This window comes from Piliocolobus tephrosceles, chromosome 14 (assembly GCF_002776525.5).
Source record: "Piliocolobus tephrosceles isolate RC106 chromosome 14, ASM277652v3, whole genome shotgun sequence".
Classification (NCBI taxonomy): domain Eukaryota; kingdom Metazoa; phylum Chordata; class Mammalia; order Primates; family Cercopithecidae; genus Piliocolobus; species Piliocolobus tephrosceles.
In genome coordinates this window covers 44,619,492-44,645,174 of record NC_045447.1, presented here as the reverse complement: position 1 = coordinate 44,645,174, position 25,683 = coordinate 44,619,492, and the positions used below count along the sequence as shown (strand labels likewise).

At 51.9% G+C, this 25,683-nt stretch overlaps 5 protein-coding genes across 12 annotated transcripts in view; 2 read left to right on the top strand and 3 right to left on the bottom strand.

Annotated features, from left to right (window-relative positions):
- The window catches only part of TLN1 (talin 1), a 40,962-nt gene extending 40,067 nt beyond the window's left edge, over positions 1-895 (bottom strand). The window contains exon 1 of the mRNA XM_026456134.1: positions 567-895. The gene's annotated coding sequence lies outside the window, so the exon portion shown is untranslated. The remainder of the gene's footprint in view (positions 1-566) is intronic.
- CREB3 (cAMP responsive element binding protein 3) lies at positions 578-5,481 on the top strand. Its single transcript, XM_023203221.2, has 9 exons — positions 578-1,399; positions 1,493-1,643; positions 1,715-1,782; positions 1,897-1,986; positions 3,610-3,716; positions 3,807-3,875; positions 4,525-4,609; positions 4,707-4,791; positions 4,873-5,481. The coding sequence occupies exons 1-9, from the start codon at positions 1,271-1,273 to the stop codon at positions 5,205-5,207; spliced, it is 1,119 nt and encodes a 372-aa protein (XP_023058989.1). The 5' UTR covers positions 578-1,270; the 3' UTR covers positions 5,208-5,481.
- GBA2 (glucosylceramidase beta 2) lies at positions 5,348-17,075 on the bottom strand. 7 transcript variants are annotated; one of them, XM_026456139.2, is made up of 16 exons: positions 16,191-17,075; positions 12,485-12,576; positions 12,167-12,282; positions 9,298-9,756; positions 9,002-9,104; positions 8,685-8,838; positions 8,482-8,607; positions 8,113-8,285; positions 7,800-7,904; positions 7,487-7,594; positions 7,237-7,388; positions 7,008-7,114; positions 6,714-6,856; positions 6,520-6,635; positions 6,228-6,419; positions 5,348-5,929 (listed from the first exon to the last, which is right to left on the bottom strand). In XM_026456139.2, the coding sequence occupies exons 1-16, from the start codon at positions 16,547-16,549 to the stop codon at positions 5,651-5,653; spliced, it is 2,784 nt and encodes a 927-aa protein (XP_026311924.1). In that variant the 5' UTR covers positions 16,550-17,075; the 3' UTR covers positions 5,348-5,650. The 7 variants fall into 7 exon arrangements, with proteins under 7 accessions (XP_026311924.1, XP_026311923.1, XP_026311921.1 ...); XM_026456138.1 differs by having other exon boundaries at positions 9,298-9,774; positions 16,191-16,772; XM_026456136.1 differs by having other exon boundaries at positions 7,201-7,388; positions 9,298-9,774; positions 16,191-16,736.
- Positions 16,730-25,683, top strand: RGP1 (RGP1 homolog, RAB6A GEF complex partner 1). Of its 2 annotated transcripts, XR_002729814.1 has the most exons (10): positions 16,730-17,222; positions 17,561-17,695; positions 18,067-18,203; positions 18,475-18,558; positions 18,656-18,805; positions 19,082-19,228; positions 19,441-19,568; positions 19,766-19,955; positions 20,462-24,974; positions 25,500-25,683. XR_002729814.1 is itself a non-coding variant. In XM_023203215.1 (9 exons), exons 1-9 carry the CDS (start codon positions 16,813-16,815, stop codon positions 20,683-20,685), a joined length of 1,605 nt encoding a protein of 534 aa, XP_023058983.1. In that variant the 5' UTR covers positions 16,730-16,812; the 3' UTR covers positions 20,686-25,683. The 2 variants fall into 2 exon arrangements, 1 of the variants encoding a protein (XP_023058983.1); XM_023203215.1 differs by having other exon boundaries at positions 20,462-25,683.
- MSMP (microseminoprotein, prostate associated) lies at positions 20,801-21,959 on the bottom strand. The gene is made up of 3 exons (XM_023203222.3): positions 21,804-21,959; positions 21,464-21,572; positions 20,801-21,091 (listed from the first exon to the last, which is right to left on the bottom strand). Exons 1-3 carry the CDS (start codon positions 21,931-21,933, stop codon positions 20,911-20,913), a joined length of 420 nt encoding a protein of 139 aa, XP_023058990.1. The 5' UTR covers positions 21,934-21,959; the 3' UTR covers positions 20,801-20,910.

Here is a 25,683-nt window from a genome sequence, read left to right as displayed (position 1 = left end):
ACCGACCATGTCAACATTCTTTAATCCCTCAAACAGGCTCTAACCTGATTCCTGTTGTTGACCCTTAACCCGACCCTGAACACAAATTATGACGTATGATGGCCATTCCAGCAAACAAAATAATGACCTTAATCTAAACCTTACCTACCTAAAACGGACCTGACTCACACTACTAACTCTTAAGTTTTAACCCCCGCTTTTAACTCCTATAGCGACCCTTGATTCCTAAACCGACCCCACCTAATCCCCAACTCACCCAAAGCTTTCCTACCCACATGGCCGCTATCAGCTAACACCAAAGCCCGTCCCCGCCCTGCGCTCCGCTGCCACCCGACTCCTCATGCTCCCCAAAGCCTATCCCAGGCAGAGGACTGCCCCCAGGAGAGGCCTGTCTCCCCCAAGACGGCCTACTTCACGACGAGCCCAAGCCGAGATGCGCTGGACGCTGACCTCTCCAACTAACAGGACCCGAACCGGACACGCAGGAGAGGCAGGGCCCCGCCCGCCGCCGGGGCCAGGCTCCGCGGCCCCACCCTAAGGCCCCCGCCCGGCCCGGTCTGGCCTACCTGCGCTGCCCGGCTCTGCGCCCCGCCTGCCGGCCCGCCGGCCTGCCGCCCTGCCGCTTCTCGGGTCGCCCTCGGGGTCCGGCCTCGCCCTCCCTTCGACACTCTCTCGGCCACTTCCGTCCTGGGAACGTCCCCCACCCGCGGGCGGCGCCCTGGGGCAGAGCTCTATGGTCGCGGGGGGCAGGCAGGAAGCTGCTCTGGCCCCGTTCTCGATGCTCGGGGGCCGCCAAAGGCCGGCAGCCCCTCCCTGGCAGGAAGCGAGGGTGCGGCGCAATCCGGAGAGAACGCCAAGACGACGCCCAAGTTCCCTTTCAGGCCAGAACTCTTCCTTTTTCTAGCTTGGGGGAGAAGGCGGAGCGGGAGCCCCGGAACCCCCGCCCTCGGGGTGCGAGGCGGCAGCAGGGCCGTCCCCTACATTTGCATAGCCCCTGGGACGTGGCGCGGCACCCAGGCCTCTTCTCAGTTGGAGGGAACTCCAAGTCCCACAGTGCCACGGGGTGGGGTGCGTCACTTTCGCTGCGTTGGAGGCTGAGGAGAATTGAGCCTGGGAGGCGGGTCCGGAGAGGGCTACGGAAAGCCCCCGGCGGGAAGCCCGGCCGTAGAGGGACAGTGGGTAGGTGCCCGAGGCCTACAGCTGGCCTGGGGCTCGTGTCTGGGCTTCGGACGTTGGGGCTCGGTGGCCCACCCTTTCCGTAGTTGTCCCAATGGAGCTGGAATTGGACGCTGGTGACCAAGACTTGCTGGGCTTTCTGCTAGAGGGAAGTGGAGGTTTGGGGACGGCGTCTGATGAGTCCGTGAGGGCCCCACTGGACTGGGAGCTGCCGCTTTCTGAGGTGCGTTGGGGTTCTGACTGGGGAAAGCGTGGGATGTCCACGAGGTCAGGGGATGGTGATAGGTCAAGGTCTGTTCATTGGAACCCTGCGCAGGTACCGAGCGACTGGGAGGTAGATGATTTGTTGAGCTCCCTGCTGAGTCCCCCCGCGTCGTCGTTGAACGTTCTCAGCTCCTCCAACCCCTGCCTTGTCCACCATGACCACACCTACTCCCTCCCACGGGAACCTATCTCTATGGATCTAGGTTAGTCTGAAATAAGTTTGCGGGGAGGACAGGGTTCATGGGCCTGGCTATTCATACTTTCCCTTTTGCAGAGAGTGAGAGCTGTAGAAAAGAGGGGACCCAGATGACTCCACAGCATATGGAGGAGCTGGCAGAGCAGGTACTTGACTTGATTTTCAGGAAGATTACTCTCACATTCCTCAGGTGGGGGCAGGATTCCCCATTCCTCTGTGTCATCCCCATGCAACTGCCGCCCACTTTCTGGTTACCCTAGGAGATTGCTAGGCTGGTACTGACAGATGAGGAGAAGAGTCTTTTGGAGAAGGAGGGGCTTATTCTGCCTGAGACACTTCCTCTCACTAAGGTAAGACTCTGGTTGGTTGAGCAAAGGCTGAAAAGGGATTAAAAGTCCCAAGTAGGCCAATTCTGTTAACTTTATATCAGTAACTTTAAAAAAGGATTGAGGTGAGAAACTTAGCAGATTTATTGCTAATAGGAAGTTGAGGCAGGTACCCAGTATGCTAGATGCAAGGCAGATCCTCGTTTTCGTTGGGCTTACACAAATTTTGGTGTTGTTAAAAAAAAAAAAAAACCTCAAAATTATCAGTGCAACATTAGTATTGGGCCTTGGAAAGGATTGTGTAAGTGAAGAGCCTTGACACTTCATTGGCTTCATAGTAATCCACCTCTTGCTGAATGGTAGAACTGTTTAGAGAGTTCAACAGGGTTGGACTAAGCAGTACATGAATAAATGTAAAATCCTTAGTTTCCAGTTTTAAGCAATCAGTGGCAACTTCACAAGCAGAGTACTGGGATACTATGATGAAATCAGTGTTCATTAATAGAAAGGTTCTAGGAATTTTTTTTTTTTTTTTGACAAGGTCTTACTCTGTTGCACAGGCTGGAGTGCAGTGATGTGATCATGGCACACTGCAGACTTGACTTTCTGGGCTTAGGTGATTCTCCCACCTCAGCCTCCTGAGTAGCTGAGACTACAGGTGCACACTACCCTGCCCGGCAAATTTTTTTTTGGTGTTTTTAGTAGAGATGGGGTTTTGCCTTGTTGCCAGGCTGGTCTTGAATGCCTATGCTCAAGTGATATACCCACCTTGGCCTCCAAAAGTAAAGAATTTTAATTCCTTCAAAGTACAAGATGAGTCAGCAGTGCAATGTGGCTACTAGGAAAGTTAATGGGATTTGGAAACTGTAGCAAGAGTTATTGTCTCCACAAGTCACTATCTTGCTTTCCTGTGTACTGGCTAGAGCACATCTTTGACAGATATTAAGAAGATGCAGTCTATCTTGAGAAGATGAGTTAAAATTCTTGTCTAAGTCGTTTTTTTCTTGAACTTTTTTTCTCTGAGGAAATGTTAAGTGCCTGAAAATAGCTAAACAGGGTTCATTCTATTTGGCCCCAGAGATACTAGGTAAGTCCAACGGATAGAAATTATAAGGAGACAGCTGTTGGTTCAGGATAAGGAAGTTTTTGTTTGAAGACAGATTCTTGCTTTACTGCCCAGGTTGGAGAATAGTGGTGAGATCATGGCTCACTACAGCTTCGACCTCTCAAGCTCAAGCGATTGTCCTTCCTCAGCCTCCTGAGGAGCAGGGACCACAGGCATGTGCCACCACACCCGGCTAATTTATTTTTAGTAGAGACAAGGTCTCACTGTGTTGCTCAGGCTGGTCTCAAACTCCTGGGCTCAAGCGGTCCTCCTGCCTTAGCTCCCCAAAGTGTTGGGATTACAGGCATGAGCCATGTCACCTGAATATTGCCTGACCAATTTTTTTTTTAATAGTTTAAAATGGTCTGGCTTGTTAGGGTTAACACCTGGTCCGTGGAGGCATTCAGAAAGAATCTGAACGCCTGTTGGTCAGGGAAGCTGTAGAAGGGATTTCTGTATTGGAAAGAGATGGATCTCAGTTGCCTTTCAACTTCTTGTTCTAGAGTTCCTCTAATGATACCCCTTTCCCTGTTTCCTTTCAGATGGAGGAACAAATTCTGAAACGTGTGCGAAGGAAGATTCGAAATAAAAGATCTGCTCAAGAGAGCCGCAGGAAAAAGAAGGTGTATGTTGGGGGTTTAGAGAGCAGGTATGAAAGGGAGAGGGACTCAGTTGTAAGTGTTAGGTTTTTGAAGGGAGGACACAGGCCATATTCCCTTATCTTTGTTATTTCCCCCAGGGTCTTGAAATACACAGCCCAGAATATGGAGCTTCAGAACAAAGTACAGCTTCTGGAGGAACAGAATTTGTAAGTATCCCTCCAAACCATTCCCTTCCTATGCCCCTCATTTAATGCTTTCTCACTCTTTCCCCTGCCCTACACTTGATTTCTAACAGGGCAGCTGCCTTCACTAGGTCTCTGATTCCAAGAAGCTCACAGTAGTGGGGAATACATTTACAAGTAACTGAGAATAAGCTAAGTACCTAGAAAAAGAAAGGGGGTAAGAAAGACCTCATGGGCTTTCATAGGATTCTGGGGTTGGGTTGGGAAACCATTCTAGGCAGAGAGAAAGCATCCTAGGCAAAAGGATTAGCCCAGTGTAGTCCTCTTGGGCTGGAACACATGTGAGCTGGGACAGAAGGTAGAGAACATAGAGAATGCCCGGTGAGGATTATGTGCATAGCTGATCAGACAATGGGGAACTACTGATGATACTTGCAAAGGAGGTTAAGTCCTGGAAGAGTTTGTTCTGTTTTGTTTTTGCTTTTTTTGTTTGTTTTAATGAGGAACTTCAGGCATTTTTTCCAGAGTGGAAGAAGTCGTTTGCAAAAATAGAATGAAAAGTAAGAGAGAGGATCCAGTGCAGAGATGGAGGAGGTGGCCTGAACAGGAGTTTCATTGTGTCTCAGGGTGCTAGGCCAGGGGATGCTCACGATTGGCCCCTCTCTTCCTCTAGGTCCCTTCTACATCAACTGAGGAAACTCCAGGCCATGGTGATTGAGATATCAAACAAAACAAGCAGTAGCAGCACCTGCATCTTGGTGAGGATAGTGATGAGGGGAGAAATTATTTTCTCAGTTGCTGGGGACAGGAGTGCAATCCAGAGCCCTTCTTCATCTCCTTTTTCCCCTGCTGTAGGTCCTACTAGTCTCCTTCTGCCTCCTCCTTGTACCTGCTATGTACTCCTCTGACACAAGGGGGAGCCTGCCAGCTGAGCATGGAGGTAAGAGGCTTAAGGATAGCTCTCAGACATGGGCAAGGGGAGAGGCCTGGGTTGGCCTCTGAAGATTCTTTGTCTCCTCAGTGTTGTCCCGCCAGCTTCGTGCCCTCCCCAGTGAGAACCCTTACCAGCTGGAGTTGCCTGCCCTGCAGTCAGAGGTGCCAAAAGACAGCACCCACCAGTGGCTGGACAGCTCAGACCACGTACTCCAGGCCCCTGGCAACTCTTCCTGCCTACTGTACTACATGCCTCAGGCTCCCAGTGCAGAGCCTCCCCTGGAGTGGCCATTCCTTGACCTCTTCTCAGAGTCTCTCTGCCGAGGTCCCATCCTCCCCCTGCAGGCAAATCTCACAAGGAAGGGGGCATGGCTTCCTATCGGTAGCCCCTCTGTCATCTTGCAGGACAGATACTCAGGCTAGATATGAGGATATGTGGGGGGGTCTCAGCAAGAGCTTGTGGGGCTCCCCATCTGTGTCCAAATAAAAAGGGGTGGGCGAGGGCTGGCTGCAGCTCCTATGCCCTATCAGGAGGACTGGGGGCTCAAACACACCACACTTACTGGCTTTCTGGGTCTTTTATTTGTAGCCATGTGTCTGTCACCCCATGAATGTACCTGGGGAAATCAACTGACCTCCCTGAACATTTCATGCAGTGAGGGAATGGGTGAGGAAAGAAATAAATAAGTGATTCTAATGCTGTCTAGGTCACCCTCAACCCCCATTTACTGGCACAGCTGGGTGGGGAGAAGGGAAGGGGTATGATTGTCCTGATGGCTCAGGGTTGCAGGAGGTTCAGAGGGGAAGTAGGAAAGGCCAGGCTGGAGGCTGGGCTGTTAGCGCTTTCCTCCCACAGTTCAGACGGTTCACTCTGGGCTCACGTTTGCCATGGCTTCCTTTGGTCCAAACATAGGCCCTATCCTTAGTCCTGTGCCCTGTTCGACTTTTGGCCTAGAGGCCTTTTTGTGCTGCTGCTGTTGCAGGGCTAGCTGCATGGCCCAGATGCTCAGTGGCCGCATGTAGGCCAGTGAGCGGAACACCCGCTGCTGGCAGTATGCCTCTGGGGTCTGGAAGGCCAGACCCAGGCGCTCCCACACGGTACGGTAGCAGCCTTCAGCTGTCTGGAAGCCCTCCCAAGTCAGGCCCTGTTGGGAGAGATGACAGTCATACATACTAACTTGGCACCCTCTGAATAGCCATTTCCACTGGATAAATGGAGGCAGTAGAGTCTTTGCCTTCAAGGAGCTCCCAGCAAGTAGAGGAGATAACTGTGACCCACAGGCAAGCCTGAAGGCAGGAGCTGGAATGCATACCAGGGAAAAACAGGAGGCTTTATAGATGGATAAGATGGCATTGGGTTAGGCCTTGAAGAAATTTGGTGGCTGAGAAAGTTTTCTGGGCCAGGATACAGATGGCAGAGAGATGGGAAAGGGAATGCATTACCTCTTGGATCATGGTAGCTGCCAATCCGTAGACCACACCCACCCAGACTTCATCAGACTGCACACTGGATTTATCAGGGACACCATGGGGCTGCATCCCATTCACAGCCCCCATGGCCCCTCCTGCAAAGGCCTGGACGTTTAGCTCAAAGATAGTTTGGAGAGCACGGACCACATGTGGGGTAGGAAACACCTGGAGGGGCAATGGCAGGAACATAGTCTCATATACTTACTTCCCACCTTCAGGGAAAACCCAGTTTTTCTCTCTGGCTCCTCCTCCTAGTCTCTCTCACCTCAGTCTCCCCTTCTCCTAGGCCACAGGCCTTCAGGAACCACTGTCCAGCACACTGGTCAGACATAACACTACGAGACTGAGGCTGAGAGCTGCTGTCATAGTTGTAATAGCGACCTGGAGTCGAGAAAGAGAAAATAAGGCTCCTGGCGTCCCCTCAGCTGCTTTAAGACTACTTAGGCTCCCCGAACTCACCATTCCACAGCAGTCTCTCATAGGCTTCTTGGCCCCGGTGGAGGATGGAAGAAAACTTATCCTGAATGTCCTGTGCCCCACACAGAGCAGCCATCTGGACCATCACAGCCACAGCTGCCAGCCACAGCCCTCCACAGTAAGCACTGATCAGGGACATGGGTTTGGGGGTCAGACTGGCAGCTCCAGCTACTCCCATGCAGTGTAACAGACAATGAGTCATTTTTTCTTGAGCCCTACAATCCCTTGGTGCACAGTTTCCCACTTCAGGCCTCCTGGAAACCCCTACCCGCTAACCTGGGGCCTGTGGTCACCCATCCATCATAGGTCTGGTCTGCATAGCCTCCATTTTCAATGAGTCCATCATGGTCCTTGTCAAACTTCATTTCAGACTCCATCACAGCCTAGAGAGGGGGGACCAAGATGCTGAAGACCTAGGTACCGAGGAAAGGCAACAACCAGCTAGGCTCTTCCCAGACACCAGCCATACCCCTGGCACACTGGTCACTGCATGTGCATCCCTTACTAGACACACAGGCCACATGTCCTTCAGGAAGTTTTGATCACCCGTCAGGTAATAGTCCCGATAAACCTGCAGCACAAACTTCAGGTTCAGGTCCTTCCAGTCAGCAGTATCGTGGATCAAATATGCATTGACCCGGAGCCATGGTTCATCATCTGTGGGAGAGGTGAGGACCTGGGTCATTTGCATTGGTGGGTAGGGTAGAGGGTACAAAAGTTGAGGGAGGGAAGCTGACCTTGGGGTGGACTTTTACCTGGGTCCCCAATATCATGGGGGATGACGTTCCTCCTTTTCACAGGTGCCATCACCCCACTCATCAGGTACCGTCGCCGTGTCAGGTCCTCCCTGAGAGTGGCCAGAGCTGCGGGAGCAGACACAGAAGGGAGGCAGGGAATGGGCATGCTTGAGGAGGGGCACAGAGCTATGTGTGTGACCGCAGCGGGGAACCAGTAAGCAGCATGCAGATACGTATAAAGGGAAGGGAAAGAAGAGACAATCTGAGGGACCACAGAAGTTCAGGGTATGGGGAGCCAAGAGGGCAGAAGAGGCACAAAAGAGATCCTCACCCATGTCATACTGTAGGCTGAGCTCAAGTTTGGGCCAGAGCATGATGAGAGCAAAGGAGGCATAAAAGTGGACATCATATGTGTTGTACATGCGGTACTCCTGGCCTGGAGGAACGAATGAGAAACACTGTTGCCAGAATTCCTGCTTCCCCTTCAAACCCCTCTGTAGCTTGTCCTCTAGATTTGGAAGTGGGGCACTGTCACTAGTCCACACCCATCACCCCCTCACCCTAACCAATATCCTGGGGTAGGCAAATCCATCATCCTGGCTTGGGCATGGCCTGCCATATCCCAGCCCACCAGCATCCTGTACCCTCAAGGTAGCCAAATCGACCATAGTCCCGTAGGGTGGGGCAGAGGTGACACATGTTTCTGCCCAGCTCCTCTGGTAGGGAGTCCTCACGAACTTCCAGCCATACTGTGCCTCCATCAGCCAGGAAGTATAGTTCATTGAACAGCGCAGATTTGTACCAGGCAGGCAGTGATCTGGGAAGCGAGGAGGAGGAAATGGTTTACGGAACATGCACCTCCCAAGATGGAAAGGATTTGGGGGTTCAGCAGAGTGGGAGCATCAAATTAATCCCAGTGCAAGTCTACTGGCTTTGGTGGGTGGAGAGTAATCAAGGAATCCCATTCACAGTGAGTGCCTAGGAGAAAGGCAAGAGATGGGCCCCATTGGCACCTGTCATCCAATACTGGGCTCTGCCAAGCTGAGATCCTCTCTTCCCACTCTGCGTATCGGCACAGTGCATAGTGGCTGAGGGCAGGTGCTGCATCTCCATCCTGGCCAAAGAACCTTGTATACCGCCTGGGGTGGGAAGGGGAAGGATGAACACAAGCCCCAGGTCAGAGCTTTGGATCCTTACACTTTCTTGCTCCCCTCACCTGTAGTGGACTTGGCCTTTAGCTCCAAACAGGATCCTGGGCATGTCCCAGGCCAGTGAAAACTCCAGGCGGCACTGGCCTCGAGGTTCCAACTTGCTGGAAACACACACAGCTCCAGCAATGCCTACTCCTTTCTGCGTAGGGGTGCTTTGGCCTGAGAGAAGCACAAGAGAATTCAGGACAGGAGCCCCTGCAACCCCAGGGATAGGGATCCCTAACAGGGAAACAAGGCCTACTTATTACCAGGCCTCCCACCCTTAGTCCCAAGACAGGGACAACCTCTTTTCCCACCATCTCCCAGTCAGACCCCCCATCACCAGCGGGAGAGTCCAGCTGTCCATCCTGAAGTAGATCCTGCCACACCTGCTGCCCCGTGCTGTCAGGGTCAAAGGCTGTGATGTGGGTTACCGTGGTATCTGCCTGTGAAGGGGCCAGGGACTGTGAGGGCAGGCACGAGTACACTGGGTCCCGGCTAGCTCCCCAGCTCCTCTTACTTACTCTTAACCTCCCAGACCCAGGGGCTTACGAGAGTATGATGAGGGTGGATGAAGAGACCATGCTGGGGTGGAGATGGGGTTCAGGGGCTAAGGTATAGGGCAGGCTCTTTCCTTACCGTGACTCGTGCAGCCACAGCCATTGTGTAGGGGTTTGGAAGGGTTGGATGATGCAGCAGCAGCCCCTGGACAGTTTCCCCGCCATGCTCCAGACAGAAGGGCTCATTCCACAAACCCCCTGGGGCATCGTCTCCACCCCCCAGTCCATTCTGCATGGAGAACATGATGGACACATCTAGAGCTTCGTCCCCTTCATTTTCCACATCCCACACAAAGACTCCTACAGGCAGGCTGCTGTCCTGGTAGTCATGGGGCAAGATGGGTGTGATCTGACGGCAGGTGAGGGTGACATTCTGGCCAGGAAGCTGATAGACAGTCCAGGCTCGGGGATAGAGGGCATGGTAGAAAGCGAAGTACCCACACAGGCCCCAGTTCCAGCTGCGGAGGACACTTGGGCGCTCCAGGGACAGGACTTGCTGGTACACAGTCTGCCCTTCCCGACGTAGGCACACTGTGAACTTAAGAGGGCAGACAGGCTGGAATGGGGTAAGCCACAGGCACCACAAACTAAGTCTTCCCTCTCCTCAAATCAGCTCCTCCCCTTTCAGAGCCTGCAGCTGTTACCACTGCACCATCAGCTTCAAGTCATCCCCCAGGCTCAGTGAATCACCAAGTCCTGCTACCTCCTCGTCCATCTATCTCCCAAGCTTTCTCTCCCTTCTCCACTATGGTGGTGTTAGCACCTCATTTAAGCCCAAACAATCTGCTGTTTCTGTGGCCCTTTTCATCTGGGTAGCAGAGTGATCTTTCTCACAGGCAAATCTAGATATGTCAGTCCTTGGTTAGAATGTTTCAGTGACTCCCCATGGCCCTCAGGCTAAAGTCTCAACTCTTGCCTGGCTTTCAAGGCCCTTCTTGAGCTGGCCACTCCCTGCCCATCAGACTCATCACCTCTTCAAGCACCTATATTCTGCTCATATAAAAATACTCACTGTTCCTTGAGCACACTACATTCCCTCCTCCATGCCTGTGCTCATGCTTATTCGCTATCTGGTGAAACCTCTCATCCTTCAAAGCCTTGGTCAAAAGCCATCTCTTCTCTTCTTCTACTTCCTCCAGCAGTGAGTCATTATATGTGCCCCCTCCCGCTCTATTCTAGCATTTGGTGTATTATCTTATAATGTATTGACTGACCATTCTGTGTCCCTGACTGCTCTATGGGTTCTTCTGAGGGTAGGGACATTTTCTAATTCACTGATGCACCATTCTTCAGAGTTGGTGTGTATGTGGAGGGAATGAGTGAAATCTGCAGCGCCGTCCCTTTTTCCGCAGTATACTATCCACCCCTCTCCTTTTAGCACTGATGTGGTCTCTGTCTCCATTTCCCCTAAGTCTTGTTTTCTCAAAAAAAGTTTTAGCTCTTGGAGGTTAGGAGCTATGAGGGATTAATATCCCTTTCCCTGGTTCAAACTATGCCAAATATTTTTATTGTATATAGTCGGCTCTCCGTATCTGTGCGTTCCGCATCAGTGGATTTAACCAACCAAATCTAAAATATGCGGAAAAAAAGTTGCATCTGTACCAAATATGTACACGCTTTATTTCTTGTACGGTATGACAAGGGTTTATGTAACAATGTTTGAGGTATTATAAGTAATCTACAGATGATTTAAAGTATATAGGAGGATGTGCAATGGTTATTTGCAAATACTATATGCCACTTCAAATCAAAGACTGAGCATCCTCGGATAGTGGGTCCTGGGCCCAACCCTCCATGGATACTGAGGGACAACTGTATAAAATACTTTTTCATTTTGTTGGAATGGTACATAATGGTTAAGACTACAAGCTCTTCACCACAGAAAGAAATGGTTCTGAATCCCAACCTTTCCATTTTTTACCAACCTTGTGACCTTGCGCATGTTACTAAACCTCTCTGGATCTTAGTGTCCTCATCTGCAAAATGAGCATAATAGTGGTACTTCCCTTGTAGGATTGTTTTTAATATTAAACAGTATACAAAGAGCCTAGAACAGTGTCTAGCACATGTTAAGCATGCAATAATTACTTTAATTGTACAGTCACAATTCTAGAGGCCATTCCCCTCAGGATACCTAAGGGATGAGGCAGAGAAGGATCTTGGAACATGGGCAGGGCTGGTAAACCTGAACCAGGAAGGGCATTGTCATTAATTGGACTAAAGATTTGCTAGTCATTTTTCCTTTGAAGATGAGGCTGAATGCTGGAGCCAGGAAAGAGGAACTTCCTAGACAACTCTAAAGGGGCGGTCAACTAGAGAGAGATGATGAAAGGCAGGCCACATACTTCTGGCAATTTAAGGCCCAGATGTGATGCAGAAGCAAAAGGAAAAAAGTGAAGCTTCAGAAGAGGGAAGAAGGCTAGAGATCTAAGCCTGGGAGAGAAGGAGCTTTTTAGACCCTAAGCCAGAGAGACCTCCAGGGAAGTGATCAGCAGAGGAGCTGAACTTTGGTGAAGGTTCCTCAATCAGGGTGAGGAACCTTGTACTACATGTCTTTTTTTCCCATGAGTTTATAGACTTTGGGTTTTCTTCTCCCTTCCAGTCCTACCAAATGTTCTTTCAGCCAGGTTAAGTGATTTGGGAATTCTCTGCATTCTTTGTGGTTGGGGGCTGCCTCAGCTAGTTGGGTTGGGCCAGTGAGGTAGACAGGAGGCATTTGCTAGAGAAATGCCAAGTCTGTTTACTCTTTCAAGGAATGTGTGCTGTGTGTGTGTCTTATTCCTACAGTATATCCTAGCACAGGGCTGGGCACACAGGAAGCATCCTGAGAGTACTTATTGGATTGAATCATATTCACATCTAACTGCTACCTCCTACACTAGCCAAGAGGTCCTTCCTTCTTGGCCTGGGGAGGTACTGTCCTGGCCTCTCCACCTCCTGGCTCTTACTTGGTCAGCGATGACTGTCCGGTGCTGATACATTCCAGGGTTAAGCTGCCAACGACAGAACTGGCCTCTCCAGCCACGGGTAATAGTGCCTCCCCCGATGCCACCCAAGGGACAACCTAGAGAAATCAGGATGGTTAGTGGGGTATTGGGAGAGGAAAATAAGCACATTTCTAACTTTCTAGACTATAAAGCCTGGTTCTTCTGAAAACCTAGGGAATGGAACAGTGCAATTTGCATAAACTGGAAGCCTCTGCCTAACTGTCGTAGACCTGGAGGCTGAGCCTTTTCTGAGCAGAGCACAGATGGGGTGAGGCTCACCATAAATCTGTCTTAGGGGTACAGAATTGATCATGTCGATGAAAGGTGTCTTCTTTTCCACCTGGGTCTTCCGGTACCACCACTGCAGGTACCTGAGGAGCAAGAGGCAATGTGAGTGGAAGGGGGCAGGTGGGCAGTTGTTCACAGGCTGAGTCACCTGCCTGTCTCTGTGACCTCCCATTAAATGTCCCAAGGACATCTGCTTTCAAATCTCTCTTCCTCTTGATTTCTATACAGTTCAAGGTCCCTTCATCTTCCCAGTCACCCCAGCTGAAGTGTAGGAGTGGCTTCGTTTCTCTCCTTTGTTCTCCTCAGAAGGGGCTTTCTGATCTCTCCTTACCTCTCTAGTGCCACCACCACTGCTTTACTTCCAACATCAGGAGCTTCTGTCTGAGGTGCTGAAAGGACCATTTATGGTTTCCTGGCCTACAGCCTCCACCCACAATCCCCTACCTCCAAAACAGACATAGACTGCTGGGGATAACTTTCTTATTTTTATTTTTATTATTTATTTTATTTTTTTTTGAGATAGAGTTTCATTCTTTGTTGTCCAGGCTAGAGTGCAGTGGCGCGCGGTCTTGGCTCACTGCAAACTCCGCCTCCTGTGTTCAAGCAATTCTCCTGCCTCAGCCTCCCACGTAGCTGGGATTACAGGCATCCGCCACCATGCCTGGCACTTTTTTTTTTTTTTTTGGCATTTTTAGTAGAGATGGGGTTTCACCATGTTAGCCAGGCTGGTCTTGAACTCCTGACCTCAGGTGATCTGCCTGCCTTGGCCTCCCAAAGTGCTGGGATTAGAGGCGTGAGCTACCGCTTCTAGCCTTTCTTCTTTTTAAAATGATCATTTTTCTTTCTAATTATGAAAGATGAAAGGGGGAAAAGAACCATCTCACCCACAGACAATCAGTGTTTATATTTATTTCTGGGCATTTCCTCTCAAGTCTTTTTTTTTTTTTTTTTTTTAATTCAGCATTTAAACCGTGAAGCTTTCTGATTTTGCTCTCGGTAAAGCCTTCAAAAAATCCCAACATTTTCCTGGGCTTGCTACAGCCCTGTATCCAAGAGGCAAATGATTGAGGCTGTTTTCAATAGGCAAATGATTCTGTTTTCAAGGCTCTGACATCTGTCCCAGCCTATCTTCTAATCTTATTTCCTACGAATTCTCATTCCAGATGGGTCCTCACTAGGTAGCCCCTGCCTTGCCAGACTCTTTCCCATTTCCACTGTCCTCCCTACCTAACCACATTATGCCTACTGTTCAGTCACACCACTTCTAACCAAATAATTGGGTAAGTAACCCCTAAGTCCCAGTTTCTTCATCTATAAAATGGGGATACCACCTGCTTTAGCTAGCTAATAAAATGGTTGAAAGATCAAATGACATAATAGATAAGAAAGCCATAAAGTACAGGTATGATTATTACTCATATATACAAACTGCTATCTCAATTCCTAATCAGACATTGCCTTGTTATTTCAGTGTTCCTCTTGTGAGGCTGACATATTTTTAAGTTCCTTGGGGAAAGGGACAATGACAAAGACTAGTTGAATATTACCCTCAGGTCCAAGCACCGGGCAGGACATACGGTCTGCAGTCAATGCATTTTTGCCAAATTTACAAATGAATGAACATACAAATGATGGGGCACAAGAGAGATAACAGACAGACTGGAGCAGAGGAGGAGAAATGTGATTAAAGAATAGGGATAGCGGCCAGGTGCGGTGGCTCACACCTGTAATCCTAGCATTTTGGGAGGCCAAGGTGGGCAGAACCTGAGGTCAGGAGTTCAAGACCAGCCTGGCCAACGTGGTGAAACCCCATCTCTACTAAAAATACAAAAAAATTAGCCAGGGTGAGGTGGCGGGCACCTGCAATCCCAGCTACTCGGGAGGCTGAGGCAGGAGAATCGCTTGAACCCAGGAGACAGAGGTTGCAGTGAGCTGAGATCATGCCATTGCACTCCAGCCTGGGTGACAAAAGCCAAGACTGTCTCAAAAAAAAAAAAAAAAGCACATTCTAGGGGTGGAAAGAAGAGAGAAGACAAAGGATGGGATGATAAGAAGGCAGAGAATCCTCTCTGCCAGCTTACAGAAAATTGGACTTTGAAACTAGAGGCCAGAAAGGACTGGTAGAGGGAGGGTGCGGCCGAGGATTAGGGCAACCAGGGAGAGTAACTGCAATCTATGAGGATAGGCAGAACAAAGGACTATCTGGCACGGAAGAAGCACTCAGTAAATATTTATTGAATGAGTGGACTCTGGCTGGAAGGGAGAACAATTGAAATTGAATTCTTACCGAGGTAAGGCCCAGAGAACTCTGTCTCCTGGTCAGAGTGTCCCCAGTTCAGCTCCATCTTAGGAGCTCTCTCACTCCCTTAATATGGCAGCTGGCCATTCCTGACCTATTTGGCCTTCTCCACAATTTCAACCTCAAGAGTTATCACTTAGAATTCTTGTCTCACCTGTGCTTTCTCCTCACAGGAACTCATCCTATTCCAAAAACCTTGTATCAGTACCCCCCACTCTATCCTGGAATGGGGAGCCAGGGTCCAGGGGGTTGAGCACAGCTTCAGGCCTCTGTGACTCAGTTCATGTTTAAGGGCTAAGCGGCTAGGATGCCCATCTTTTCTTGATCTCATTGTTCCCACCACATGCAACTCAGTGTATTTCTCTCTGTACACTAGATCCTATTTTGACCCAAAAGCTTTTGGGGTCAAACTTGGACTGAATTGATTTCAGAAGCAGCCTGGAGAGATGATTCTTCTCTGCTACAGGCCACCCACAGGCACCAACAAAGCCAGATGTGCAGGCAGCATCAGGCCCTTCCCACTCCCCAGGGCTGGGGTTAGATAACTGACCTCCCCATCACAGCCCCACAGCACTTACTGGGGAAGTGAAGGGTCTCCTACTCTAGAAGCTGTCAGGGCAGGATTTCCCAAGCCTCCCTCCACAGTTCTGTGTTTATTGTGTAGACTGAGTCAAGATGACCTCAGGGTGATGCTTTCTGTCCTCACATCCACCTGTTCCTGTTAGTGGGTCTGGCTCCTCATCACTAGTCTTTGAACTCAGTGGGGATCTAGACGGGTTCTACATCTATGGCAGTGCCTCTCTGATAAATGACTTTTAATAACAAGAGCTCTCTCTCCCAGAATAGAATGACAGCACCTGTTCATCACTTCAGAGTTGAGGGCAGGGAGGCTCTTACCTACTCCCTGGGGCTAAAGCTTGAGGAAAGAAGCAGTAGTGTTGGGACTCTAACAATGTGCCTAATGAGGTACAGAGAATGCCCCAGCTGCTTGCAGGAAGTAAGGGGTTGAGACCCCCCCACCCCCAAATAAAACAACATCGTGTTAGTATCACAGCAGCCAGATTATCCTTTCCTACCTTGCCACAAAGTATAGCTAATCCCAAAGGGAAGTCATTGGAAACCAGTATGTGAGAAGGAGCCTGAATGGGAAAGGCTGACTGCATGACCAAATGTTCCTACCGTTTCCTTCTGAAAAGACAAAACACTGGGAGGGAATGGTGTTGCAGAGATGTGACCTGGTCTCATGGTCCAAAACCATAGGCCTAAAATATGCCAGGGATAGGGGCCGCTTCACTGGGACAAGAAGCCCAACTGCTTTCTTGCCCTTTCCCACCTCTGCTAGTTTTGAGCTGGAACAAAGTGAAGCCAAAGGCATTCTAAGCAATGGGGTCTACTCACCTCAAGCCCATGCCTATATGCTTTATCATGTTCCTTAGGGAGACATTGTTAGCTTGAAAGGGTTTCCTCTTCTCTGTAAACTCATGAGCCAGACAGATGCGCCAGCCAAAGGGAGGCACCTGGTAGCCCATAGCTTTACCCTCATAGGGAGCCATCAGCTGCCCAGAGTCCTCCGGATTGCAGCAGCCCGTCTCTTTTTGGGGTCGGTTGTCTTCGGGACTCTTGCAGTCTGTAACCTGCACATCCTTGGTGCCTCCAGTCTCTTCAGGGCAATAAACCTGTGGATCCTCTTTGGCACAGCTTATCTGCTCCGAGGCTGGGACGCCAGTTCCCATGTTTCCTGGATCCTGGGTCCCCATGACCTCGATAGCCCCAAGTTCCGAGCCCTCGGATACTAAGTATCTCGCCAGCCTATTCCAGATGTGGGCGCCGGTGGTTGTTAGGTATCGTCCCAGAGGGCCGGGCGTTGGGGAAAGCTTAGATGAGCTGCTGTTTCAGTGGAGCCGGGGAGCTCTTGCTTCAGTGGCGGCGGCGACAGCAATGAAGCCGCCTTGGGCTCTCCTTCGGTTGTCTCTGTAGGTCCTGGACGGGAAGGGTCGGGCCTCGTCGTCATTGAGCCGCGATGATTAGCTCGCCCGGCCAAAGGGCGACTGGGCCCGCAGAGAGGGGAGGAGCTGCGGGGCCAGCCCACCAGGCACCGCCCCGGGACGGGCCCGCAAGGCACCGCCCCCGGGACCTCGGCCCGGCCCCTGGGCCACGGCACCGGGTCCCCCAGGATTGGGCGCCAGGTCCCGCAGGCCGGCTCCGGGGCAGCGCCCGCGCCCAGGTGCCAGCCTGTGGGAAGGTGACCCTGGGCGCCGGGACAACCGGAGCCCTTTCCGGTCTGGCCGGCCAGGCGCTTCCGGCCGGAAGGGACTCCGCGGAGGGTGGAGGACCGAAGGGAAGTCCCGCCTCTACCGCCCAGCGGACGCTGCCGCCGACGTCGCCGCCGCCGCTGCCGCGCACCTCACCGGGACCCCGAGTGGCGGGCAGGTGAGGCCTGGGGGTCCCGATCCCTAGTGTCGACTATGCGAGGTGACGGACGGCCGTGATCTTGGGCTGGGACGTGGAACGTTGAGGAAAGGGGGAGCGGAGGCCAGTTTGGGAACTCCGCGGGAGTGCCCAGGGAGAAGAACCCGGCGCACAGGGGCGGGGGTCTAGGGCCCAGAGCTGCGTCCTCCCCCTGGGCAGTGCTGAGTCTTCAGCCGCCTCCCTGCCACCCGCTTACCCCTCCTATGGTGCTGACCACCCCTGTCCTCAGCCCTGGGTGCTCACCGCAACGCCCCTCCCTGCCACGGTGCTGACCTCCGCCCCACCTTGTTTCCTTCTAGATCTGATTCCGGAGCTGCCATGATTGAAGTGGTAGCAGAGCTGAGCCGGGGTCCTGTATTTTTGGCTGGGGAGGCGCTGGAGTGTGTAGTGACCGTCACCAACCCCCTTCCCCCCACGGCCACTTCTGCATCCAGGTGGGGATGCTGGCACTGAAGGTGGTGGCCCTTCTGGGAAGAAGCCAGATTATCTCTGGGGCTGAGGCAGTGCTCAGGTTGTCCTGTAGCGACACTACCTCGTCTTGCTCATTGTGCTCTCATTGTAGGAGAGGGCTCTTTAACAGAAGATGTGGATGACATAGCTGTGCGCTTTCCTTCCCCTCCCCCATTCCCCTTTTTACCCACAGTTTGCTGCTCTTTATTTAATGGTTTCTCTTTGGAGTTCTGGATTTCCTGATCACTAGGACAGCCATCTAATTTTGTTGGTTAAGACAGTGCGATAGGGAGCTTGGAAAAGCATTAGTGAGATCAGGAACTACCTCGAATGCCTCCTTTTCCTCTTCCCACAGTGAGGCCCTAGCCTGGGCCAGTGCTCAAATCCACTGCCAGTTCCATGCCAGTGAGAGTCGAGTAGCACTGCCTCCCCCTGACTCTAGTCAGCCAGATGTCCAGCCAGACAGCCAGACCGTCTTTCTGCCACACCGAGGTTAGAGAGGGGCATTTGCCTGGGAGAGGGGGGTGCAGGGGGTGTGTGTGGAGGCATTGTCATCCATGCGTGAAGTTGTTAATTGTTCTTGTAGTTCCTGTTGTGCTGGGGATGTTGGGGAGCATGACTATTTCTTTGGGGATAGAAGACTATTCTCATTTCACAGCAGGGAAAGAGGGCCGGGCAGCTTTTCACTGTCTCCACTTGCCATGCTAGTCTTGTTCAGTACTGGACAATGGGTCATTAAATTAGTCATTCTTACCTTTTTCAGGTGAGAGGGGTCAATGTATCCTTTCTACTCCACCAAAAATTCTATTCTGTGACCTGAGGCTAGATCCTGGAGAGTCCAAATCATGTGAGTGATGTCCCCATCCCTGAATTGCCTTCTAAGCCTCCTGGAGGGAGAACTCCTCTGGTGCCTCTGGCTGCCCTGACAACTACTTCCCAACCAGACTCCTACAGTGAAGTGCTGCCCATAGAGGGACCACCCTCCTTTCGGGGTCAGTCAGTCAAGTACGTCTACAAACTGACCATTGGCTGCCAGCGTGTCAACTCCCCTATCACGTTACTCAGAGTCCCTCTGAGGGTTCTTGTGCTGACTGGTAAGCAAGGGCTCCTGGAGGGAAGGGCTGGGGAAGGGCCATGCCAAAGCAGAAATTGTCTTAGAGGGCTTGCAAGAGGGGCTGCAGGGAAACTTCCTGGTCTCAGTGATGGTGCTCGGGAGTTGGGAAGGAAGGGAGGGTTCTGGAGATAGAGATGTACACCTCAGCCCTGGCGCCCCTTACCTTCAGCCGTCTCACGTTGGAATCTAAAACCCTAACCTCTACTGTCATCTCTGTTCCCTCTCAGCGTTACCTCTCCACTCATTCTTTCTCTAGGCCTTCAGGATGTCCGGTTTCCCCAGGATGAGGCTGTAGCCCCATCCAGTCCATTCTTGGAGGAGGATGAAGGTGGGAAGAAGGATTCATGGCTAGCTGAGCTGGCTGGGGAGCGCCTAATGGCTGCCACATCCTGCCGCAGCCTCCGTGAGAATTCTTTCAGAATTGTCCTACCCCATCCTTCCCCTCATTGTATTCCCATCTCAGACAGTCTCCTAACCACCACACACTTCTGTGGATCCACTGATACCTCACACCTCCAATTATAAAGAAAAGCCCCACCTTTTGGCCTGTGGTGCCCAGTCCTAGACGTTCCCCAGTGTGTAGACTCCAGGCTTATAGTGTCCTATTCTCCCCAGATCTATACAATATCAGTGATGGCCGAGGGAAAGTTGGGACGTTTGGCATCTTCAAATCTGTGTACAGACTTGGCGAGGACGTGGTGGGGACCTTAAACTTAGGGGAAGGAACTGTAGCTTGTTTGCAGGTAAGAAGGGAGCAGAGCTTCTTATCTGCTGGGGTGCTGGAGTTGAAGGGCTAGGGTGGAAGGCCTGTAGAAAGAGGGCTGGCATGTAGAAGGGGATAGTGGGGTCATCCAGGGTCCCTTTGTAAAACAGCTTGAGGTTGGGCTGTCCTCTCACCTACAGACAGCACTTCCTGTTAGCACACATCTCTTGCTCCCAGTTTTCAGTCAGCTTACAGACCGAGGAGCGTGTACAGCCTGAGTACCAGCGGCGACGTGGGGCAGGGGGTGTCCCCTCTGTGTCACATGTGACTCACGCCCGGCACCAGGAATCCTGCCTGCATACAACCAGAACCAGCTTCTCCCTCCCAATCCCTCTCAGCTCCACCCCAGGCTTCTGTACAGCCATTGGTGAGACCCTCACTGTTACTGGAGAAGGGAGAGGGGGACAGTAAAATGCTGTGCTAAGTGGGGGTGTAATGGATCCTGATTCCTTATACACACTCCCAGACATACCCACATCTAGCCTCTGACTTTGAACAGTTTCTCAGACCTTCAGCCTCTTCCCGTTTCTTAGATGCACTGACCCCTAAACTCCTAACAACTTGATAGAACTCCTTCCCCATGCCTACCTACTGGGAGCCTGTGATACACTGATTTTTGATTGCTTCACACTGCCTAGACTTCACTGCCTCACTCTTGGGTTGTTAGGTACTTCATTCTGCTATCTTCAGCTCACATCTATGGGAATACCCAATTGCTTCAGAAAAACCCTTAATCACAGCTGCCTGCTCTGTGACTTTTCCCTGTCTTCCTGAATACAGGTTGTTTTTTTCTCATTCACTAACTATATCCTGTCATTGACTTTTACTCCCGCTGGCTTCTAATGCTTCTACCTTAATCTTTTTCTTCCGTAGTGTCCTTGAAGTGGAGATTGCATTTTGAATTTGTAACGTCCCGAGAACCAGGATTGGTACTCCTACCCCCTGTGGAACAGCCCGAACCTACCACCTGGACAGGTCCTGAGCAAGTACCTGTAGACACCTTCAGCTGGGACCTCCCCATCAAGGTGCTGCCTACCAGCCCCACCCTGGCCTCATATGCTGCCCCAGGCCCTAGCACCAGCACCATAACCATCTGAAACTGGCCCACCCTGGCGCTAGTTCCTTGCGAATACTGAGAACTCAGCACCTGGACTCTAGTGGGACCCACTTTTTCCACCTGGGGTCCAATGTCATGGACAGTGAGAGTCAGGCTTTCAGCTATAGCATTAATTTATTTATTCAGAATACATTGGCAGCTGCTAGTGGTTTCCCTGGAAGTGGCAGCAGCAGTGAGCAGTCAGCAGATGGGTGATCAGTTGAGTTTAGCTGGAGTGGGGAGCAGGAACCCCAGGAACAGGGGTGTTGGCTGAGCCCCATTCTGGGTCAGGTCCTCCCCCTTTGCAGGGCAGCCGAGGGTCAGATTTTTGCACCAAGGAGAACTGGCAGGTTCCTGCCTCCTGACGTACCTCACAACCAGCCGGAAAGTCGATGGGATGCTGGGACCTGGGAAACCAAGGATGGGGGAAGGAATCAGCACAGTGAAAGGCTGCCTTTATCCCTGCCCACATGTTCCCTCTAACACAGCTTTCCCCGCTAGAGCCCCTTTCAGTGGCCGCTTGGTCCTCCTAAGCTCTCACCTACCATATGTGGGCCTTTTTGTTTTATAACAGGAGTATTTTCTCTCCAGGTACACCCCAACCTCCCCTGATTTATAGCCTGAGGCCTTATCTTTCACAGTAGTGTTGGGCCCTTCATGTTTGGCCCATCTTGTACTGCTCTTCTGTTCATTCTTACATCACAGCAATCTAGTCACTCCCTGGTCATCCCTCAGTCATTGACATCAGAGTCATTCTCAGGCCATCTTTGGTCACTCACGTGTCACAGCAGCCCACACCAACAGGATGCAGACAGGTGCAATGGAAACAGTCCTTGCGGAGCCAAGACTCACCCAGGGTGAAATATTTCCCCTCATAGTGACAGGGGGCTAGGAAAGAATGGGAAATGTTAGTGGGTGTAGGAGTGCTGATGAGAGGCAGAGTCTCTTCAGGTCTGGGGTGGAGACGGTAAGTACACACTATTCCCGTATTTAGTTTGTCTTTCCTCTTTCACAGCTGAAGGGAGCCTGGGTATTTTGACATGGGATCATCTCTAAGGCCCCGTCCTCCCTGTGCCCTCTCTGCTGCTCCTTCATTCCTAATGCCTCACCCCACTTTACCTTGAGCTTGGAAGTAGCACTTGCTGTAGACTCCTGGGTGCTGGAGGAGTAGAGACATCACCAAGCAGACGATCCCCCAGCCTCCTAGGATCCTCTTGGCCTGTCCAGCCCAGAGCATCCTCAGGGCCATGACTGCTGCACAGCACTCTTGGACCTTTCTTGGCCTCTGCTCAGCTACTCTGGTCTTGACTGCTTGACTTTGCTTTGCGTTGCTCCTTGAGTCTTAGTTTCTTTCTTTCTCCCCTGGGCTCGTGTCTCACACTATCTCCCTGCCCTCTGCTCTCACAGGCTGGGGATGTTTATAAAGTGAGGACCCTGGCCTCCTGCTGAGTAGAGCTGGAAAAGCTGTAACTCTGTTTCCTGAGGTGAGGGCATGAAAACAAGAGGTCTAGCTTTAACAAGCTGTGAGAGCTGATTCATGCCCCAGCACAGCTAGAGGGAGGGAGGTGGCCATGGAACGGGCACTGGACTGGGCACTTCCCCAGCAAGGAGGCAGGAGGGGTGAGGGCCCCCAGGTGGTCCCCAGATCTCTTCCCTGACCTGGAGAGAAGGAAGCATTCCACCTTCCCCCTTTCTCCCCCACTGCCACCACCAGGGGTGTGTATGCTGGGATCCCTGCCTGGACCGGAGGGAGGCATTTCCTGGGGATGGTTAATCCTGTGCCCCAGCCAAACCCAGGAGCTGCAATAGGGTGCGACGGCCAGAGGCTCCAGGAGAGTGAGCAGGCACCTGGAATGGAGACTGTGTTTCCCTCAGATCCTGGGGCAGGGTTTCCCTAATCTATCCAAGAAATAGGGGTGCCCCTCAGAGATGGTGGGGAGGATCTCTTTTCCTCAGGCATTCCAGAGGTGAACTGTCTGTTGCTTATCACCCTCAAACATACAGCAGATGTGGGATCACCCCACCTCTGGGGATGGTTCTTTCCCCCTTTCAAAAAGGAGCATCTCTACGTGCCCTGATAGGATGAATCACTCCAGATTCACAGAGGTGTTCTCTCTTTCCTCCCACATGTAATGGAGTATGGTTTTTAGGAATTTATCATTTGGCATCCTCTGAGTTTCCCACAGGTTCTGGAGGAGCCCAGGATGGATGTTTGAGAGCATAGGCTGCAGAGACAGTCTTCTTGGATTCAGATCCTGACTCCACTTAGCTATGTAACCTGGTCAGATTACTTCACCTCTCTGAGCCTGTTTCCTCATCTATAAATTGGGGATAGTAATGCCAACTCATCAGGCTGTTATGAGGATTAAATGAGACAATGCGTGCAGTGCTCTTATCACCATCTCTGGTGCGTAAGCATCAGGAAATAGCAGTTGCTGTGATTGGGGCTAAAGCTCAGAGGCAAAATGGGTGACATTCTTTTCTTTGAATGACATTAAGCAGTTTGTGCATAGCTGAGGGCTTCTGTTGGGGATGGCTGTCTCCTGGCATAGACCTCTACCCCTTTCACACTCATGCTCCATGTTAGCAGTCCCCAACCTTTTTGGTACCAGGGACCGGTTTTGTGGAAAACAATTTTTCCAGCAGTGGATAGAGCGGGATAGCAGCGAGGGGATGATTTTGGGGTGAAACTGTTCCACCTCAGATCATCAGGCATTAGATTCTCATAAGGAGCGTGCAACCTAGATCCCTTGCATGTGGAGTTCACAGTGGGGTTTGCACTTCTCTGAGAATCTAATGCCCCTGCTGATCTGCCAGGAGGAGGAGCTCAGGCGGTAATGCTCACTCGTCCGCCGACCACGTCCTGCTTTGTGCTCCCACTTCCTAACAGGCCACAGACTGGTACTGGTCTGTGACCTGGGGGATGGAGACCCCTGCTCCATGTCACCTTTCCCACCTCTTTCAAAAACAGGTACTTCCAGGAGCATTTTCGTTTTGGCCCTTGTATTGACTTCTGAATGTCTAGTTTGAGAAACTGTTCCCAATAAGCCTTCTTCCCCCAGATCTGCACCCTCACCTCTACCATGGGACAAGGTGTCCTTTTAAGTCTCCTGCTTTTTCTCACTGGGATTCGGATCCATTTCTTCCCATCTCCACTCATGTGAACTCTCCAGTTCTCCTTTCTCACTACTCTCCTGCTAGCCATCTCTTTGGCAGTAAAGGCCCTGGTCAAACTGGATTTCTTTCATTTTTCATACTTCAAAGACCCATGTTCCACGTATTCCCCATAAGGACAGTTTATTTGGCGTTTATGTGGTTTTTCTAAGTTTTCAGTCCCATTTACTCCAAGACTCACTCCCTGCCACCTAGTGCATCAGATACTACTTCTGGCTGACTTTTCAAGGGGGGGGGGGGGGGGCGCCCTACCTGTCATCTCTTCACTGTTCAGAAATGACCGTGTCAGTGCACCTCATACTGCCTTCCTGTCCTCTTCCAAGGAGACAGCTAAGGTGGATGGAGATGCAGAATGGACCTCACGTTCGCCCTAGTCAGGACCGATGCCCTTTCCGTTTCAGAGGAGTGCCGAGAAAAAACTCACAGTTGAAGCAGGGTGCTCTGAGGTCGGCTGCAGTGTGGGAGGCACGGCCTGGGCCTGCTCCCTGGGCGGGAGCAGGTGGATTCGAAGGCCTGTCTAGCACGAGGACCCAAAAGTCTTGTCAGTGGCCAGTAGCTCTGCTGCCTTTCCCAGAGAGGGGGTCCAGCGGACACCTTGGAAGGAGGCTGGGCTTTGGGCCATCTTCTGCAAACTAGAGCCAGCCCAATAGGGGGCGGACGTGAGTGGGTAGCTGGGCGCATGAAGGTGGGGGTGATGCTGAAGGGGAAGGGAGCCCCAGTGGGGATTGGTGCGTGTGCGGAAACGGGGACAGAAGTGAGGGTTCATCTCCTGTAACGAAGATGAGGTAGGCATGCAGGGGCTTCGGGAAAGCTAGAGGCTGGGCTGAGCCAGGAGTCCTCTCCCAGAAGTTGGGGAGCGGCGTAGAGGTGTGGGTCGAGCCCGCATGCGTGCCTGCTGGGGAGGGGGTGAGTCGTTGAGGACCAGGCCCGCTGGGTCCTGGGGGCTCGGTGGCTGGCGCGCAGGGCCCGGAGGGGGCGGCTGGCGCTCACTGCACGCATGGGGACAAGGAAAACATCCGCCGGAGGCCCGGCCGGGCGGCGCTCCAGCCTCGGGGCAGGTGCGCGGCGAGGAAGTGAGAGTATTCCGGCACCACCCCCAACCCCGGCGGCCCTCCGGTGAGTCACCGCCGACCCCCGCCGCCGGAGGGAGAGGGGAGCTGCGGGCCAGAGCCCTGGAGGGTCTGGAGGAGCCAGGAGGGTTTCTGGGAGCAGAGGGTCACTTAGTGGGCTTCTGTCCTGATGTTGCTACGGGCGCGAAACGGACACTGAACACAGTCTGACTGAATGGAGGCAGGTGGGGAGGGATCCCTTGGGAGAACTTGGCGGACCGAGAGCAGACCCCAGGGCAAGGAGGGGCCCCCGAGGGGGAAAGGGGAAACCGGCAGATGGCGAGGCCCAGAAAGGGAAGGGGAGCCGGGTTGATTGGGGTGACAGAGGAAGGAAGCACGCCAAGTTAGGCCTGGGAGAACTGAGGGACCTGAGGAAGGAGGAGGGAGACCAACATCAGGTGGGAAGGTGGAAATGGCTAAACCCCAGGCATCAGGTCTGTCCAGAGGCTGGCGTACACAGTGAAGGGTAGGTTCTAGGGAGTAGGGGGAGTTAAGATTTTTGGGTACATTTTGGGATTATTTGGTCTCACAGGTAGAAGGGAGCCTGCTGGTCTCGTGTAACGGATGGTTTAAAAGCAAGGTTGTCTGCCTCTTGGATTACTGTCTGCCATTCAGCCTTGGCCAAAAAATTTGGCACTGATCTGCACATTTTTATAGTCATTTAAAATTGTATGACTCTATTTGTCAAACGATTTAGGTAATTTTGGTGGATTTTT